The 18083-nt window shown below is 42.9% G+C and overlaps 1 protein-coding gene across 1 annotated transcript in view; it reads right to left on the bottom strand.

The window, feature by feature from the left end:
* The window catches only part of LOC107396996 (carboxypeptidase Z), a 30701-nt gene extending 15533 nt beyond the window's left edge, over nucleotides 1-15168 (bottom strand). The window contains exons 1-3 of the mRNA XM_015976851.3: nucleotides 14950-15168; nucleotides 14548-14577; nucleotides 12478-12852 (exon numbers count right to left, since the gene is read on the bottom strand). Of these exons, the coding sequence (XP_015832337.3) occupies nucleotides 12478-12852; nucleotides 14548-14577; nucleotides 14950-15019 (475 nt within the window). The 5' untranslated portion in view covers nucleotides 15020-15168. The remainder of the gene's footprint in view (nucleotides 1-12477; nucleotides 12853-14547; nucleotides 14578-14949) is intronic.
* Nucleotides 15169-18083: the final 2915 nt, after the last annotated feature.

An 18083-nucleotide genomic window follows, 5' to 3' on the forward strand; every position in this document is an offset into this window, starting at 1 on the left:
ATGGAATCTCATGTCTTATGGTTCATTAAATAGATGTAAATTAAACCCTTACACCCAAGAATCTAAGAAGGGCTCCTTGGACCGGGGAAGTCCACCTACATGGCAGACTGGCTCCCGTGCGAGGCAGTAGTCATGCTGGTTGCTTGTGGGGATCTAATGTTAACCAGGACTGTTATGTATATCCTCTCATCATGCCACCGAAGAAGGTCAGATTTCTTGAAACAGACCTTGGATCACCAAAAGACGAGCATCAAGGTAACAAAACCATTGTTTTACAATACAGAACTGTTTTAAAGTCCTATTTCAAGTAGGGAAACATAATAAACAGAGAAACATAATAAATTAGGCTTCAGTTGCCTCCCCTTCTTGTCAGCTCATGGGTCGCCCAAAAAAAGAAAAAAATGAATGGGGCTGTAAAGGCTATTTCCTTATTCACTTTGCCTTGACTGACACATATGTTGTCCTTCAATTAAAACGAAAAGTAATTAAGTTTATTTCAACTATGTCTGTCACCTTATTTAAGAATTATTAGCTTGTAAAACAAATTGTAATTTTAACAACTACAAATTGGGGTGAGCAATAGAGGAAAAAACCATCAGTTTATTTTTTGCAAAATCACGATCTCAAATTAATCACAATTTATTTCCTATTTTGATAATTCGGACATCTTGGAAGTTATTTACCAGTAAAAAAAAACCCATCAATTTAGCATACCTATTCACAGAAATTAAGAACACTTTTTTAAGTTTAGGTAAGAAAAATAGCAATTTTGTTTTATTACAATACACATGATAAAAACAAAAAAATGCCTGTCATTAAAAAATCTATTATGTCAAGTATTTATGCCAAGGTTCCAGTGCGTAAGAAATCAATGACATGAAATTAAATGTTTGGCTTGGTTTATTATTTTGTTTTAAACCAATTGTCTCGTTTCAGAAATGTTGGAGCATGGACCAAAAAATACTAAAACATATTTAAAAATCCCAAACTTACAATATCTATCTAGAGATGCATGTCTAAAATGTCTCACATGCACTTTTATTTATAATTAATCTAAAATAATTAAATCATATGTAGAAGTGGCTCATATCCTATCAGCCACAATATTACCAGTAATTATTTCTTGTTCACAGAAATAATCAATCATGTTAATCAAAATCCATGATGCATTTAAATCCACTACCAGATGATTACGCTCATAGATATGTATATAAACATATGTTTATATACATATCTATGATTACACTCATGGTAGGGCTGGGTGATATGGACCAAAACTTATATCTCCATCTTTTTGCTGAATTCCAATATACGATATATATATCTCTATTTTTCCTCCTGTAAAATATTTAGACGTTTACTCACTTCAAGCTGTCTTTAGAAATTATATACATAAATCAGTAGATTAAATGCGTAAAATGCAATGATTCTTGTCAAACTTTAACCTTAGTGCCTATTCTCTACCAGTTAAGAACAATGTGATTTTACCACTGACTCAGTTTGTTCTGCAACATAGTTACATCTTCACAAATACCACAAGCCTGAAGGAGTTCTGTTCTGTGGTGTTGTTGCTAATGCTAACACTTAGCTTCTACTAGCCTGGACGCTAAAAAACAACAGCCTTCCTCATGAGTCAAGATGGGTGAGTCCGTTAATGTCGTGACAGTGCGACGTAGATCTGTCAGGCTTTTCTAATCCTAGAGATTCACATTAGAGATTCACATCAGAAGCTAATGCAGGAGGTAGGTGTAGGAGACTATTGTCATGTTCAGCCTGCATGAAAAACTCAGAGTAATCCATTAGAATCAGAAAAAACTATTCAAAAATTTCTTTTCTGTGTTCCACTCATTTAAGTGCAGCCCAGATTTCTCTCTCTCTCTCTCTCTCTCTCTCTCTCTCTCTCTCTCTCTCTCTCTCTCTTCTCTCTCTCTCTCTCTCTCTCTCTCTCTCTCTCTCTCTCTCTCTCTCTCTCTCTCTCTCTCTCTCTCTCTCTCTCTCTCTCTCTCTCTCTCTCTCTCTCTCTCTCTCTCTCTCTCTCTCTCTCTCTCTCTCTCTCTCTCTCTCTCTCTCTCTCTCTCTCTCTCTCTCTCTCTCTCTCTCTCTCTCTCTCTCTCTCTCTCTCTCTCTCTCTCTCTCTCTCTCTCTCTCTCTCTCTCTCTCTCTCTCTCTCTCTCTCTCTCTCTCTCTCTGTGTGTGTGTGTGTGTGTGTGTGTGTGTGTGTGTGTGTGTGTGTGTGTGTGTGTGTGTGAAAAGTGAGAGAGAGAGAGAGGGGTGAAAGGCTATCCAATCCAGTACCTTTCAGCATACTATTTCATGTAGCTGGGGCGCTATGCTAGCCTAGTGAACTAGACCAAATTCTTGCTTTGCAAAGTTTATTTATCATCTATCTATCTATCTATCTATCTATCTATCTATCTATCTATCTATCTATCTATCTATCTATCTATCATCTATCTATCTATCTATCTATCCATCTACAGTGGGGCAAAAAAGTATTTAGTCAGCCACCGATTGTGCGAGTTCTCCCACTTACAATGATGACAGAGGTCAGTAATTTACATCATAGGTACACTTCAACTGTGAGAGACAGAATGTGAAAAAAATCCATGAATTCACATGGCAGGATTTTTAATGAATTTATTTGTAAATCAGGGTGGAAAATAAGTATTTGGTCACTTCAAACAAGAAAAATCTCTGGCTCTCACAGACCTGTAACGTCTTCTTTAAGAAGCTTTTCTGTCCTCCACTCGTTACCTGTATTAATGGCACCTGTTTGAACTCATTATCTGCATAAAAGACACCTGTCCACAGCCTCAAACAGTCAGACTCCAAACTCCACTATGGCCAAGACCAAAGAGCTTTCGAAGGACACCAGGAAAAGAATTGTAGACCTCCACCAGACTGGGAAGAGTGAATCTACAATAGGCAAGCAGCTTGGTGTGAAAAAAATCAACTGTGGGAGCAATTATCAGAAAATGGAAGACATTCAAGACCACTGATAATCTCCCTCCATCTGGGGCTCCACGCAAGATCTCATCCCATGGGGTCAAAATGATCACGAGAATGGTGAGCAAGAATCCCAGAACCACACGGGGGGACCTGGTGAATGACCTGCAGAGAGCTGGGACCACAATAACAAAGGTCACCATCAGTAACACACTACAACGGCAGGGAATCAAATCCTGCAGTGCCAGACATGTTCCGCTGCTGAAGCCAGTGCATGTCCAGGCCCGTCTGAAGTTTGCCAGAGAGCACATGGATGATACAGCAGAGAATTGGGAGAATGCCATGTGGTCAGATGAAACTAAAGTAGAACTTTTTGGTATAAACTCAACTCGTCGTGTTTGGAGGAAGAAGAATACTGAGTTGCATCTCAAGAACACCATACCTACTGTGAAGCATGGGGGTGGGAACATCATGCTTTGGGGCTGTTTTTCTGCTAAGGGGACAGGACGACTGATCCGTGTTAAGGACAGAATGAATGGGGCCATGTATCGTGAGATTCTGAGCCAAAACCTCCTTCCATCAGTGAGAGCTTTGAAGATGAAACGTGGCTGGGTCTTCCAACACGACAATGATCCCAAACACTCCGCCCGGGCAACAAAGGAGTGGCTCCGTAAGAAGCATTTGAAGTCCTGGAGTGGCCTAGCCAGTCTCCACACCTCAACCCCATAGAAAATCTGTGGAGGGAGTTGAAAGTCCGTGTTGCTCGGCGACAGCCCCAAAACATCACTGCTCTCGAGAAGATCTGCATGGAGGAATGGGCCAAAATACCAGCTACTGTGTGTGCAAACCTGGTAAAGACCTATAGTAATCGTTTGACCTCTGTTATTGCCAACAAAGGTTATGTTACAAAGTATTGAGTTGAATTTTTGTTATTGACCAAATACTTATTTTCCACCCTGATTTACAAACAAATTCCTTAAAAATCCTGCCATGTGAATTCATGGATTTTTTTTTCACATTTCTGTGATGTAAATTACTGACCTCTGTCATCATTTTAAGTGGGAGAACTTGCACAATCGGTGGCTGACTAAATACTTTTTTGCCCCACTGTATCTATCTATCTATCTATCTATCTATCTATCTATCTATCTATCTATCTATCTATCTATCTATCTATCTATCTATCTCTGGAGTATTTACAAATCTAGTTCATATAAAATATCTAAAAATTCATCTAGCGGTGTGTTTTCAGTCATGTCAAGATCAATGTCATCTATTGTTCTGACTGATCTGCAGGTGGGTTTGGAAAACGTCTTGCCTTCAGATGAAAGGGCTTTGCAGGGACAGAAGGTTCCTGCTTGGGTCTCAAGAGATGTTGTTTGAAACATTCCACAATTGTTTTCTGAGTAATTGTGTCTCTTCTCTGCAAAAGCATCAGAATATAGTCTTCTGGCAAGAAAAGCTTCTCACAAGTGCTCTTGAAGATTTGGTTGGGAAGTTCTTTCCAGCTTTCTGTGGAGCAAATTGGTTCACCTTCCACAACGGGCCAGATTTGGTCAAATATCATGTCGTGTAACTCTTCACTGCATGTGTGGGTAGGCAGAATAAACAATCGTTTAGCAGCTAGCTCAATAAACTCCTCAACAAGCCTGCTAACATATTGTTTTGGGGTGTCTCCAATTCCACCTGGAGGAGATTCAGGTTTGACCTCACAGGTGACACCTGACTGAAAACTTCCGGGTTTGGGGATCTCTGGGGTCTCCTCAGAGTCACAATCAGAGTCACGCTTAGCTGGGACTGTGGACACTTTAGGAACAGAGTCATTCGTTGATCTGAACTTATGACTAGTTTTTTTCTGCTATAAGCTCAAGCCCAACTTGGAAAACACGCTGCCAATATATTTAACAAACCTTGAAGCGATTGACGGCTTTGGGGACGCATTCAGAAGCTGTTCCTTAAAACAGTTCACCAATGCACACTTTTCACCAGGGGATCCACGCTCCATTATCCTCACCAGAAAATGCTTCTCCTTTGTGCATAACGTCTTACAAGCGTGATTGAAGATTTTCTTGGCCAGTTTTTTGGGGTTTCTTCCCGTGATGTTAACACTTTCTCCCTTCACCTCACGCCAGATTGTCTCAAAGAGCCACAAAAAATGCATCTCCTTTTCTTCTGGGCGACATTTGAAAGATTTCTTTTCAAACACTAAGTCAAGAAAAGAGTGAAAAAGCTGGAGAATAAATCGTTCTAAATCTTCCTTCTCTGTACTCACAGCCGTTCCAGGTGTGGACTTGGAAAACACGCTGCCAACCGATTTAACTAAACTTGCAGCGATGGACGTCCTTGGGGACGCATTCAGGAGCTGTTTCTTAAAACAGTTCACTAATCCACGCTGTTCTTGAGAGGATCCAAACTCTATTATCGCTAGAAACTCCTTCTTATTTGTGCGTAACTTCTTACAAGCGTGATTGAAGATTTTCTTGGCCAGTTCTTTCGGGTTTCTTCCCGTGATGTTAACACTTTCTCCCTTCACCTTAGGCCAGATTCTCTCAAGGAGCCACAAAAAATGCATCTCCTTTTCTTCTGGGCATAATTTGAAAGATGTCTTTTCATACACTACGCCAAGAAAAGAGTGAAAAAGCTGGCGAATAAATCGTTCTAAATCTTCCTTCTCTGTACTCACAGCCGTTCCAGGTGTGTTGTGGGAAAGGCTCATTTCTGGCTCACTAGCTTTCTTCTCTGAGCTTGTGCCGGACTTGGGAAACACGCTGCCAACCGGTTTAACTGAACTTGCAGTGATGGACGGCTTCTGGGACGCATTCAGGAGCTGTTCCTTAAAACAGTTCACTAATATACGCTTTTCTTGAGGGGATCCAAACGCCATTATCACTACAAAATGCTTCTTATTTATGCGAAACGTCTTACAAGCGTGATTGAAGATTTTCTTGGCCAGTTCGTTCGGGTTTCTTCCCGTGATGTTAACACTTTCTCCCTTCACCTTAGGCCAGATTGTCTCAAAGAGCCACAAAAAATCCTCCTCCTTGTCATTTGGGAGACAATGGAAAGATGTCTTTTCATACACTACGTCAAGAAAAGAGTCAAAAAGCTGGCGAATAAATTGTTCTAAATCTTGCTTCTCTGAGCTTGTGCCGGACTTGGAAAGCACGCTGCCAACCGATTTAACTAAACTTGCAGCGATGGACGCATTCAGAAGCTGTTTCTTAAAACAGTTCACTAATACACGCTTTTCTTGAGAGGATCCACAGTTCATCATCACTAAAAACTCCTTCTTATTTATGCGAAACTTCTTACAAGCATGATTGAAGATTTTCTTGGCCAGTTCTTTCGGGTTTCTTCCCGTGATGTTAACACTTTCTCCCTTCACCTCAGGCCAGATTGTCTCAAAGAGCCACAAAAAATGCACATCCTTGTGTTCTGGGCAACATTTTAAAATTGTCTTTTCATACGCTACGTCAAGAAAAGAGTGAATAAGCTGGCGAATAAATCGTTCTAAATCTTCCTTCTCTGTACTCACAGCCGTTCCAGGTGTGCTGTGGGAAAGGCTCATTTCTGGCTCACTAGCTTTCTCCTCTGAGCTTGTGCCGGACTTGGGAAACACGCTGCCAACCGGTTTAACTGAACTTGCAGCGATGGACGGCTTCTGGTTCAGGAGCTGTTTCATGAAAGCCTTTCCAAATATGTACTCAAAGTCAACGTTTCCACTTTCCATTACATGTAAAAGATCCTCTTTTGAACAGTTAACTTCATTAAAAATACGTTTAAACAAAATTTCAACAAACTGTTTCATGTTTTCTGGGACAGTTACATTTAGACCCTTCACTTCAGGCCAAATTTCATTAAACAGCCGCGTGCTCATCAAGTCAAAGTCCTCAACTTCGTAATTTGCACTTTTAACAGCCTTTTGAATAAACATTTTGATAAGTTGCATGATAAAAGCCTTCTGCATATTTTTTGTTCTTTTGTCCGGACCAAATCCATCTTCAGATACCATGTTTACTTGTCCAGGGCTGTCCAGGGTTCTCATATTTTCTTGTGTGGTGACGAGATTCTCAAAACCCACCTCTGTGTGCATGTCGCTAACACTATGTGACGTCATCAAAGGAACGCTGAAGTACTACTCGATTACGTAACAAGGACGGTTGTCGTGCCGGCGTGCGTCACGTGACCGACTCATGGCTTCCAACTACGCTGACGCTTCACCACGGCGAAGGTAGTCGTACTTGGATATTCGACCCAGACGCTCACTCTGCATTTCCTGTTTTTGTCCGTTGTGTAACTGCAAATAGCGTAATTAATAACAGGTCGGTGATATTAAGCGCCCTTCCGCTTCTTCAGCACATTTATTCGTGAAAACGTAGAATCTAGTCGCACTAATAAGCGCCGACGGAGCCAGGCTCTGGTGCTGAGCAGCTCCTGTACCGGGAACGGCGGGCGTAACCGGGCCCAGTTCAGCACAGGTCCCGGTGAGCCGGTCTGAGGTCGGTGTTTTTAGCCGGTGTTCAGTCACGTGTCTGTTGCTCACCTGCTGCTGATGAGAGGATTTCTCCTGTCAGTGTGGAAGGAAGAGGAGAGATGCTGCCAACACGCTTTAGTTCCAGTAGGAAGACTTCAGTGAGCTGTTATGTATAATTTTATAATTAATAGTAAGTTAATAAATGAACCCTCAGCACAGGTGATGAAAACTAACAATAAGCCTGAATATTTCCTCCAGCTCAGCTCTGATAGAAGTAAAGATGTCTGCTTAAGCTGGACAATTTTAAATATTTAAAAATATTCACAGATAACTCATCTTTTAATGAAAAATTAATATTAATTATATAAATACATCATATTGGTTTTATTAATTTCTAGGTTTGGATGTCTGTGAACCTTACAGCAGCTTCTGATTGGTGAAAAGAACATGTGATGTTACTAATAACAGGTCAGGGTCTAAAGTGGGTCGGGCTGAGGTATAAAACTCTGCCCTGGGCCTAAAGCCCTGCAGATGTATTTTGTTTCTATGAACACCAACAACAAGTAAATAACAGCAGCTGATTGTGCTTTGTTCCTTACACTGTCATGAGAGGAGTCCGCCAGACTCATCCTCTGTCTGTTCCACAGCATCGGCAGGCTAGAGAGGAGTTCTGCACCAAGGGCGTGGGAACGAATTTAATACTTGGAAATCTAACTGTTGTAGGTCTATATATAGGTCAATCTCGCTCAAAAAATACATTTAATGATTATTTCTGATTCTAACGTGTCACTGAGTGTTTCATGCAGGCTGGACATGAACATAGTCTCCTACCGCTATCTCCTGCATTAGCTTCTGATAGAAAATCTGATAGACGGTGAAACTCTAGGATTAGAAAAGCCTGACAGATGTGACTCAGGGCGTAAGGCAAAGCCCAGAAAGACAAGAAAATAACTTTTATAGCCCAGTTCACTAACATTCTGTTTTTTATTTTTTATCGGGGACCCATGAGCCAGCCAGAAGGGGAGGAGACTTAGGCTCCCCATTAGCCAGATCCAGGTGATTACCGGCTAACGTGGACGTTTTAATTATAAAAAAGCTGTTTATGTGTCAGTACTGTTTTATTTTTATTTAATAATATGAATGTAGGATATATTATCTTATTCCTATGGGTAGAGATGTGTAAACAGATTTAATACAAGACTAAAACTGTGAATATTCAGTCTGAACTGATCTGACTCTGATCAGAATATTTTAAACTACATCAGCCAACAATGCTGACCAACAATCAGAAAAATCTGTTTGTTTCTGACAGAATGAAAAAAGAAATAATTCACTCACAACAACAGCTGGAACTACGTTAATTTTCAGATGGACAAAAGAAAAAACAGTGGCCACAATTGCAGTCTAAATGCCCCAGAAAGCAGAGTTTAACACTTATTTTTCTAATATTTCTAAGGAAGCGTGTACAGAATGTATTTTATTCTTAAGCCGTACTGCCCAGCTCTACTTGTTATGAGATTACATATATTTAACTGTGTTCACTTATTATTACATTCAAATCTTCCTCTCATCAGCAACCTAAAATCATCTCATTCTTCACTGTAGCACCTCAGCAGGTCTGGCTCTCCATGTCTCACCCTCAGCAGGTCTGGCTCTCCCTGTCTCACCCTCAGCTGGTCTGGCTCTCCCTGTCTCACCCTCAGCTGGTCTGGCTCTCCCTGCCTCACCCTCAGCTGGTCCGGCTCTCCCTGTCTCACCCTCAGCAGGTCTGGCTCTCCCTGTCTAACCCTCAGCAGGTCTGGCTCTCCCTGACTCACCCTCAGCTGGTCCGGCTCTCCCTGTCTCACCCTCAACAGGTCTGGCTCTCCCTGTCTAACCCTCAGCTGGTCTGGCTCTCCCTGACTCACCCTCAGCTGGTCTGGCTCTCCCTGTCTCACCCTCAGCAGGTCCGGCTCTCCCTGTCTCACCCTCAGCAGGTCTTCCTCTCCCTGTCTCACCCTCAGCAGGTCTGGCTCTCCCTGTCTCACCCTCAGCAGGTCTGGCTCTCACTGTCTCACCCTCAACAGGTCTGGCTCTCCCTGTCTAACCCTCAGCTGGTCTGGCTCTCCCTGCCTCACCCTCAGCTGGTCCGGCTCTCCCTGTCTCACCCTCAGCAGGTCTGGCTCTCCCTGTCTCACCCTCAGCAGGTCTGGCTCTCCCTGTCTAACCCTCAGCAGGTCTGGCTCTCCCTGACTCACCCTCAGCAGGTCTGACTCTCCCTGACTCACCCTCAGCTGGTCCGGCTCTCCCTGTCTCACCCTCAGCAGGTCCGGCTCTCCCTGTCTCACCCTCAGCAGGTCTTCCTCTCCCTGTCTCACCCTCAGCTGGTCTGGCTCTCCCTGACTCACCCTCAGCTGGTCCGGCTCTCCCTGACTCACCCTCAGCTGGTCTGGCTCTCCCTGACTCACCCTCAGCTGGTCTGGCACTGCCTGTCTCACCTTCTTCATCATTTTCCTGCTGACCTTCCTCTTTTCTCTTATATGAATAAAGTGACATGAATAAGGTTAAAATGAAATGTGATGAGAATGTCACAAACAAGCAACAATCACACTTACAAAGTCCATTTTTATGTGGAGATTCTACTTTTTTATTTATTTCGTGGCAAATGGTTTTTGTCCGTTACTGTCAAATTCGCCATTTTTTGTTGACTAGTAGTGTTGTTTAATGTTTAACGCTAACTAGCAAGATGTTTACGTTAGTCAGCCAGTCTAGCATTTGACCAGAAATACAATTATCCTCTTGGACTAAATCATTACCAATTCCCATTTCCTTTCTTTCTTTTTTTTGCCCATGAGAAGAACTCGCTGAGCTGCTGTCGTCCCGGCTCCGACTCCCGCTTCACTCAACCAGCCTGTCTGACTCCCTGAGGGGAGGGGCTGTGTCGGTGAGAAGCCTGCGGTGTATTTCAAAATAAAAACTTGCAAGTCAAATATTTCAAAATCAAATTTTTTCTTCTCCATGTTATTGGGGGGGGGGGGGGGGGGCAACAAATGTGCGTTTGTCCAATATTGAAGGGGACACGTCCCACCCATTCCCCCCCCCCCCCCCGGTTCCTACGCCCTTGTTCTGCACGATCACACGTTCAACCGCGAGCTCTGCCAGCTGATTGGGTCTTTGGTTACTATTGACATCAGTTCAGTTCTGGTGCTGAGCAGCTTGGATGCATCAGTGGAGTTTGCTGTAGTCAGTGATCAAAATGGATTAAAGACGGGACCGGATATTATTATTAACTCAAATATATCATTATAACACAGATACTTTATTATACCTACCAGCCTGTAACGCTACTTTTTTTCTCAAATTGCACCAGACATGCTTTTAAATATAAAATCAACAAAATTTCCTTCACCTCCAGACGGCCAAATTCCTGAGGAAAATTTAAAAAGGGACCTGCCACCTGGCACAATGAGACTTTTTTTTTTTTTGCTGGCACGAGATAGTGGCCATGTGTCATAGAGGCCCAAAATCATCATATCAGGGTGACGTCGGGGTAATCATCTTTAAAAGCCCCAAGAACATTTTTTTAATATAGCTTTTTATCAAATTATTCCAAATATAATCCTTTACTTTCTACCAATTCTGCCTTTTCCAGGATCCACTGATTAACTTTCTTAATCTTTATTTTTTTCACTTTTATCACATTTTTCAATCACATTTTTTTATCCTTCATTCATATTTTTAATCATTGTTTAGAATCTTTTTATTTTCTTGTGAAGCGTCTCGTGATTTTTATCTTGAAAGTTGCTATATAAAAGAGTTTTCTTTCTTTAATTGTTTTTGCTGTTTGTTTGATGAGAAGTAGAAAAAGGGGACAACAGAAAATGTTTGCCTCCTGCCTTTCAGATCCTAAGCAAACTGAAGACTTTTAATTTTAATTGCCCCTTGGGGATAAATAAAGTTTTTCTGATTCTGACTTAGAAAATATGTCCTAAACTTTTGCTGTGTTTTGGACTAGAAATGGAAAATAAATTCAGAAAAACCATACAACCAAAACAAAAAATAATCCTGTGCCTTTCTGGGCTTCCATACCAATTATATGACAATGTGGAGGAGTTTGGATGAGTTTGGATGATTGTACAAATGTAACAAATGCACAAATCAGTTCCTTCTGTCTGTATCGACATTCCACGTGTTCAAGCAATCATCTGGATCGCACATAGAGCTGCTGAAGCAGAACACATTTTATCTTTTAAGGACTGTTTTGAGCTTAGGAATTTTAAGCTTCCATTGAAGCATAATAAAAACATTTTTTGTGGGGATGTGCATAAAGCTAGGTTATTACTGAAAATGTGAAAAAGGGAACAGGATCGTTTCGGCGCTGGTTTAAACGAGGACAGAAATATCTGCCACATGTGGACCAGATGCCTTCACAAAGATTTAAGAAATCTGATCTTCTAGATGTTTCAGCCAAATTTTCAGCACTTAAGGGTTTTAAAGGTGTGGTTTACTCATTTATTCAATACATTTGTAATGTTCTCTAGTGTAAACCAATGCCTCATGGGTCATTTAAAAAAAAAGCTATGATGCTCCCCTTTCTAAGTTGCAGAAGTTGGTACAGAGGTGGGCAGAAAACAGCAGAATTGCTCATTTTTATAAATGATATTATGCACACACCTCACTTCTGATTGGCTAGCAGAATACGTTCAGCCATGTTACAAAGTCACTACCACAAAGACACTCTCTGCTCTCTCTCCTCGCTGCAAAATGTTTTTGAAAAGCCTGCCTGTGGGCAGGCACAAGCAGAGATGGGCGGGGCTATGAATGCAAATACACACAGTGTGACATAGATATGTGAGGATTTTCAGATCCTAGCATTTCAGTCTATTTTCTGTTGGAAGCTAACACAGGAGATGGCTGTAAGAGACTATTTTCATGTTCAGCATGCATGACGAAATCAGAAATAATAATAAAGCAAGGTTTTTTTTCAGTCAACCACACCTTTAAATACTGTTTGTTGTTCATGAAGGTAAATGAAGATGATGAAGGTAGGGCCAATGCTTGGACCCTCTTCAGGTTACCTTTAAGGCCATCGAGTGGGTCGTAACATCCCTCTTCATCGCTGACAAAGAATCTGTCACAGTCCAGGAAGTAGGGCCAAGCCATGTCAATCCCATCGAAGGCATGCATGCATTTTTTGTGCACCTCTTCACAAGAGCTGTGACAGGGCCTCAGCGCCGCGCCCCTCTCACAGCGCGGGGTCAGAACAGAGCAGCCTAGCATGCGTACCTCTGGGTTACACTGTCCTCTCAGCAGGGATTCCACCACGCTCAGGAGGAGGTACTCCACGCTGGTCTCTGCGTCGTTACTGGTTTTGTGTCCCACAGTGTTTGGGAACATGGTCTGGGTGTAGGCCATGTCATCGCAGTAGGACAGGAGCAGATCGGTACATTTGGCTAAAACAGCGAAAAGATAGATTTGCCAGAATTTAAACAATGTTGAGCCAAAAATAAAAGATTTGTAACCGTTTTAATGTAAATTTACTGCACAAGAGTAAAGCTCTTTGAACGTTTTGTGTTTTTTGACAGATTTTTCTCTGTTTTTCCACAGAACTTGACTCAACTATTACAGCATATTATTTATTTTTTGCCGAACAAAGAGGAGAATTAACAAGTGTCAGACCTAAAAGACTCTCTACAGCAAATGAATGGGATGTGAAAACCATGTAGCCTATAACAAGCAGGAGCATCTTTAAAAGATCCATCAAATTACTGAACCAAGATCAGAGATGTACCATCCTTTGGATGACTATCTACTTTTTGACAAGTTTTTAGCTAACAACGCTTATTGGTGCTGAAAAACAATTGTTTGTGTCAAACTGTGTTATGATAAATGACCCGCACTTGTATAGCACCTTTCAGAGTCAGAGGACTCCAAAGTGCTTTTCACTACAGTGCATCATTCATCCATTCACATGCTCATTCACACCCTGGTGGTGATGAGCTACGATGTAGCCACAGCTGCCCTGGGCAAAGTTTCGGAGCATAGGCACCACTGGTCAGGAGGCAGGAAGGGTTACGTGTCTCGCTCAAGGACACTACAGCAGAATTCTCTGTCAGGAGCTGGGACCGAACTTGCAACCTTCCGATTACTGGACAACCCACCCTACCTCCTGGGCTACTGCTGTCCCAGATATTGTTCCAGAATCCAACTACATTGAGGATAGCTGTTCACTAACTAACAAAGCTACTAGCTAGCAATTTTCTAGCTAGCAATGTTGCTTACTATCGGTGATGGGCACAAACACTTGGTCGCCAGCCAGGAAATTACTAGTGACAGCAGTAACTCAGGAGGTAGAGCAGATGGTCTGGTAACCAGAAGGTTGCTGGTTCGATCTTGACTCTGACCAGAGAATGCTGCTGTTGTCCTTGGGCAAGACACTTAACCCACTTTGCCTGCTGGTGGTGGTCGGAGGGACCAATATAGCCAGTGTTCAGCAGGCCTCGCCTCCATCAGTGCGCCCCAAGTCAGCTGTGGCTACATTGTAGCTCATCATCACCAGCATGTGAATGTGTGAATCACTGGCTGTGTTGTAAAGCATCTTGGGGGGGTTGTAGAACCCTAAGAAGGCACTATACAAATACAGGCCATTTATTTATATAGCTATCTTGTACTTTTCATTGTTACTAGTTAGTTTACAAGACAGTCTAGCTCTTTAGAATCCAAAGATAGAGACGAAAAGATGGATCAAGACTTTTGCATCGGGCCATCTGTAGTTGTCACAGCACTTAATCACGAGCTTCACCCAGCCATCCTCAGTCATCTGGTTCTAAATGTTTCCATTATCTGTGGAAATTAGGATCTGAATGTTTCATGCTGCCATCGATCATATAAAAATAGTCAAACTGCTTCTTGGTTGGCCAGGTTCCATTTCTACTGTAACATATGATTTTCTCCCAAATGTTGGGACAACAATTGATGACGAAGAGGAGGCCTTTGGGGCCTGATCTCCTGTCACACATGGTTTTAGGCTCTGAAGTCCATAAAGCTCTGATTTAAAAAAAAGTCCAGACATGCGGGAAGGTTATGAGTGGGAGATGACAAACAGCCCATGCATGACACACTTCTTCCTCTAACCCACGGGTACTCACATTTCTCTTCCACCGTTGGCTTGCACAGTCCTGCAACACACATCAGTGTGTTATTATGGGCACTAGATAGCAGTATAGTTCCTGTAAATGACTCAATGTGGAGGCGTACCCTTTTTAGAAAAGCTTGTGGAATAAAGTTAGAATCACTTTCTTTACAGAATTATAAATCTCATGCATTCATATTCATCTAGAAACGACTTTTGGTATCGTTTAGCATGGCACGTGTCAGCAAATATTCACCATGTTAATCACAAATAAGACTTTAGGTTCCTAATTTAATTCCCTTTGTTGTACGTGAAGAATTATCTGCAGCATTCCATTGAAGACATGCTTCATGTTTGCAGCTTTGGATACAAACTAAAGACTTCTGCACATAAATGCATCAAAAGTAAAAAAGCGTACCTCTTCTTTGTGGGTCGCATTGTGGCAGGGAGGACACAGAGACCAACAGCTGCATCAGGACCAGCAGCATTTTGATTCTGTTTCGATCCAGCGCTGTACACACACTCAGCCAGAGGGAGTGTTTTAGAGTGTGTACACTTCTCAAGATGCCTGAAATTCCAAGTGAACGTTAATACAAACATTACACTGAAAGATCGAGTTACAGAAGTGAAGTGGGGACATGAGCGCAACAGGACTGCTGATTTGACTGAATGCAACATGGTTTTAATTTTATGCTGAGCTCTAATTTCACAGGACGGGAAACGCTGATCTGCTGTCAGTGAAATTATGTGGTACTTTGTGTATAGTCGATTTCTCACATTACATTCCTATGTCTAGTTCCTATCATCAGCTGCCAGGGATTCAGCACACCCTTGTGGTAGATTAATGATTTTGCAACATAACAGTAACAAACAAGCGGCAGCAGTGAACACACACGCTGAAAAGGTTAACATATTTTTAAATCACTTTCTTGAGCCAATATGTGCTAAAATGACCCTTTGCAGGGTTCATGAAAATTCACTCAGACCCCTACCACCTACTGTGGCCACAATGTCATACTTGCAACTTCAGAGTGCTGGTCCAGTCCCTTCTGGACTTAGAAAGAAATGGAGCTGGAGTCTGCTTTTGGCATGTTTTACATCATGAACACAGCTGATTTGTTTGATTTAATGATGAACCTCTCCTCTAGAAACTAATGAAGGCTGAGGAGAGATTTCAGCTGTTAGATAAACATGTTACAAAGACGAACGCTCAGCAAGGAGAAAAGTTTCACTTTTGGTTCTACTAAAGAGACATTAGGGGACGCTAAAAGCAAGCCAAAACTCCCTAGTATTGTTTTAATGCATACAAATATTTTATCCTGTATTTTTATTAGAGGGAGGCGTCATGATGACATAGGGAATTAATGCCGGGCTCTGGCCAGCAACTACATTGAAAATGAAAGTAAAAATGGGCCGTAAGTTTTGCTTTTTGAACAAAATCAGCAGAGATGGCAAACCAGAGCGCTGCAGCAAGTTATGTCCAAGATTTACGGAAGTCCGCGGTAGCGCAAGGCCCGCCCCCATACCACCTTTATACCACCATTGCCTAATCTTTTATAATAAGGACACAATCTACGGCTTCCTGATGCCGCCACAGCGTTGCAGAAAATTGACAGCTTCTGTGACTTCATGGTAGAAGAGGACAGAAATTAAAGTAACTGCAAAAACTGATTTTGTCACTTATTTATTTTAGCATCATAGCACAAATCACTTATAGTAGCTGTTTAAAACTTCTGCCACTGATTATTTCAATAGTTCAAGAATAATGTACGGCAGTGGTTCCCAACCTGGGGGTCCCGACCCCCACAAGGGGGCGCCAAAGCCCCTCAGTGGGTCGCCTGGACCTCTCCACTTTAAGGGGTTAAAACTTCATTTATTACTTGTTTATAGCCTACATTTGTCACGGTGTAGGAGGTGGAGATGATGGACCCTGTGTGGCTGAGCTGAGCAGGAGGAAAAATGCAGGCTTCAGTAAAAGTAAAAATGGTTTAACGGCAGGATGGGATGAGCAGGAACACCAGCAAACAACAACAATGAACTGACAAAGGACAGGGGCAAAACAGGTGGTATAAATACAGAGGGCTAATTAGGGAAACATGGGCAGGTAAACGAGGGACAGGTGAGAACAATAAGGGTAATCATGGCAGGAGAGGAACACAGTCAGGCGGGCAGGGGCAGATTGTGACAGTACCCCCCCCCCCCCCCCCCCCTTAAGGGGGCCATAAGGCCACACGACACAGGAGACGGGGACTCAAAGACTGGACAGGAGACGGGGACTCAAAGACTGGACAGGAGACGGGGACTCAAAGACTGGAGAGGAGACGGGGAGACAGGGACTTGGACAGGAGACAGGGACTTGGACAGGAGACAGGGACTTGGACAGGAGACAGGGACTTGGACTGGAACAGGGACTGGAACAGGGACTTGGACAGGGACTTGGACTGGAACAGGGACTTGGACTTGAGCAGGCGTGGGGCCCAGGCAGAGAACTGCTGGAGCAGGCGTGGGACCCAGCAGGGACTGCAGCAGTACGAGACCTGCAGGCATAAGCCCCACAGCGTGGACCAGGAAATGGACGATCTGTAGGAGCGACGCCAGAAAACCAGGATCGGCGGCAGGCACTCGACAGCCGGTCAGAGCAGGTGCACGGCACGATTCGCTGAATCTCCGGCAGAGGCTTGGGTGCAGGGAAGCAGGAGAAGAGCGGGAAGACTAGCCCTACCACCCCGTAGAACAATGGCGTGCGTAGGGGGTGTAACTCCCTTGTAGCTCCAGGTTCCGCGGCTTCCATGTGACACAAACGGGACGGGGGCAGAAAGCAGGAGAGGAGAAGGAATTCGACCACCCCGGGAACGAGTAGGATGCGCCGAACCCCCTCAATGGTTCGACCACCCCGGAGAACAGGTAGGATGCGCCAAAAACACTGAGTCCAGAATTTCCCTCCACTAAAGGAGAAAAAGTAAAAAAATTAATCCTCCAGGGAGATGTAAAAATCTCACCACAGGTCCAGGTTGTGGTCAGTTCATTCTGTCACGGTGTAGGAGGTGGAGATGATGGACCCTGTGTGGTTGAGCTGAGCAGGAGGAAAAATGCAGGCTTCAGTAAAAGTAAAAATGGTTTAATGGCAGGATGGGATGAGCAGGAACACCAGCAAACAACAACAATGAACTGACAAAGGACAGGGGCAAAACAGGTGGTATAAATACAGAGGGCTAATTAGGGAAACATGGGCAGGTAAACGAGGGACAGGTGAGAACAATAAGGGTAATCATGGCAGGAGAGGAACACAGTCAGGCGGGCAGGGGCAGATTGTGACAACATTTTGCTCACTTTTTTTTCATGAGTGAAAAGTTTACTGATATTAAGACAGGAAATAATTAGTACAGAAAAAGTAACACACTTTTAAAAACATTTTGCTCAGCTCACTGTTTTACTTTCAAGTGTCAAAAGTTCATTAAAGATAGGACTGGTTGATTAATAACAGCCTTTACAGTAAATAATCTAGTATAAACAGTAATATACACATTTAAGTACATTTTGCTCAGTGTATTT

This window comes from Nothobranchius furzeri, chromosome 2, assembly GCF_043380555.1.
Source record: "Nothobranchius furzeri strain GRZ-AD chromosome 2, NfurGRZ-RIMD1, whole genome shotgun sequence".
NCBI classification, from domain to species: Eukaryota; Metazoa; Chordata; class Actinopteri; order Cyprinodontiformes; family Nothobranchiidae; genus Nothobranchius; species Nothobranchius furzeri.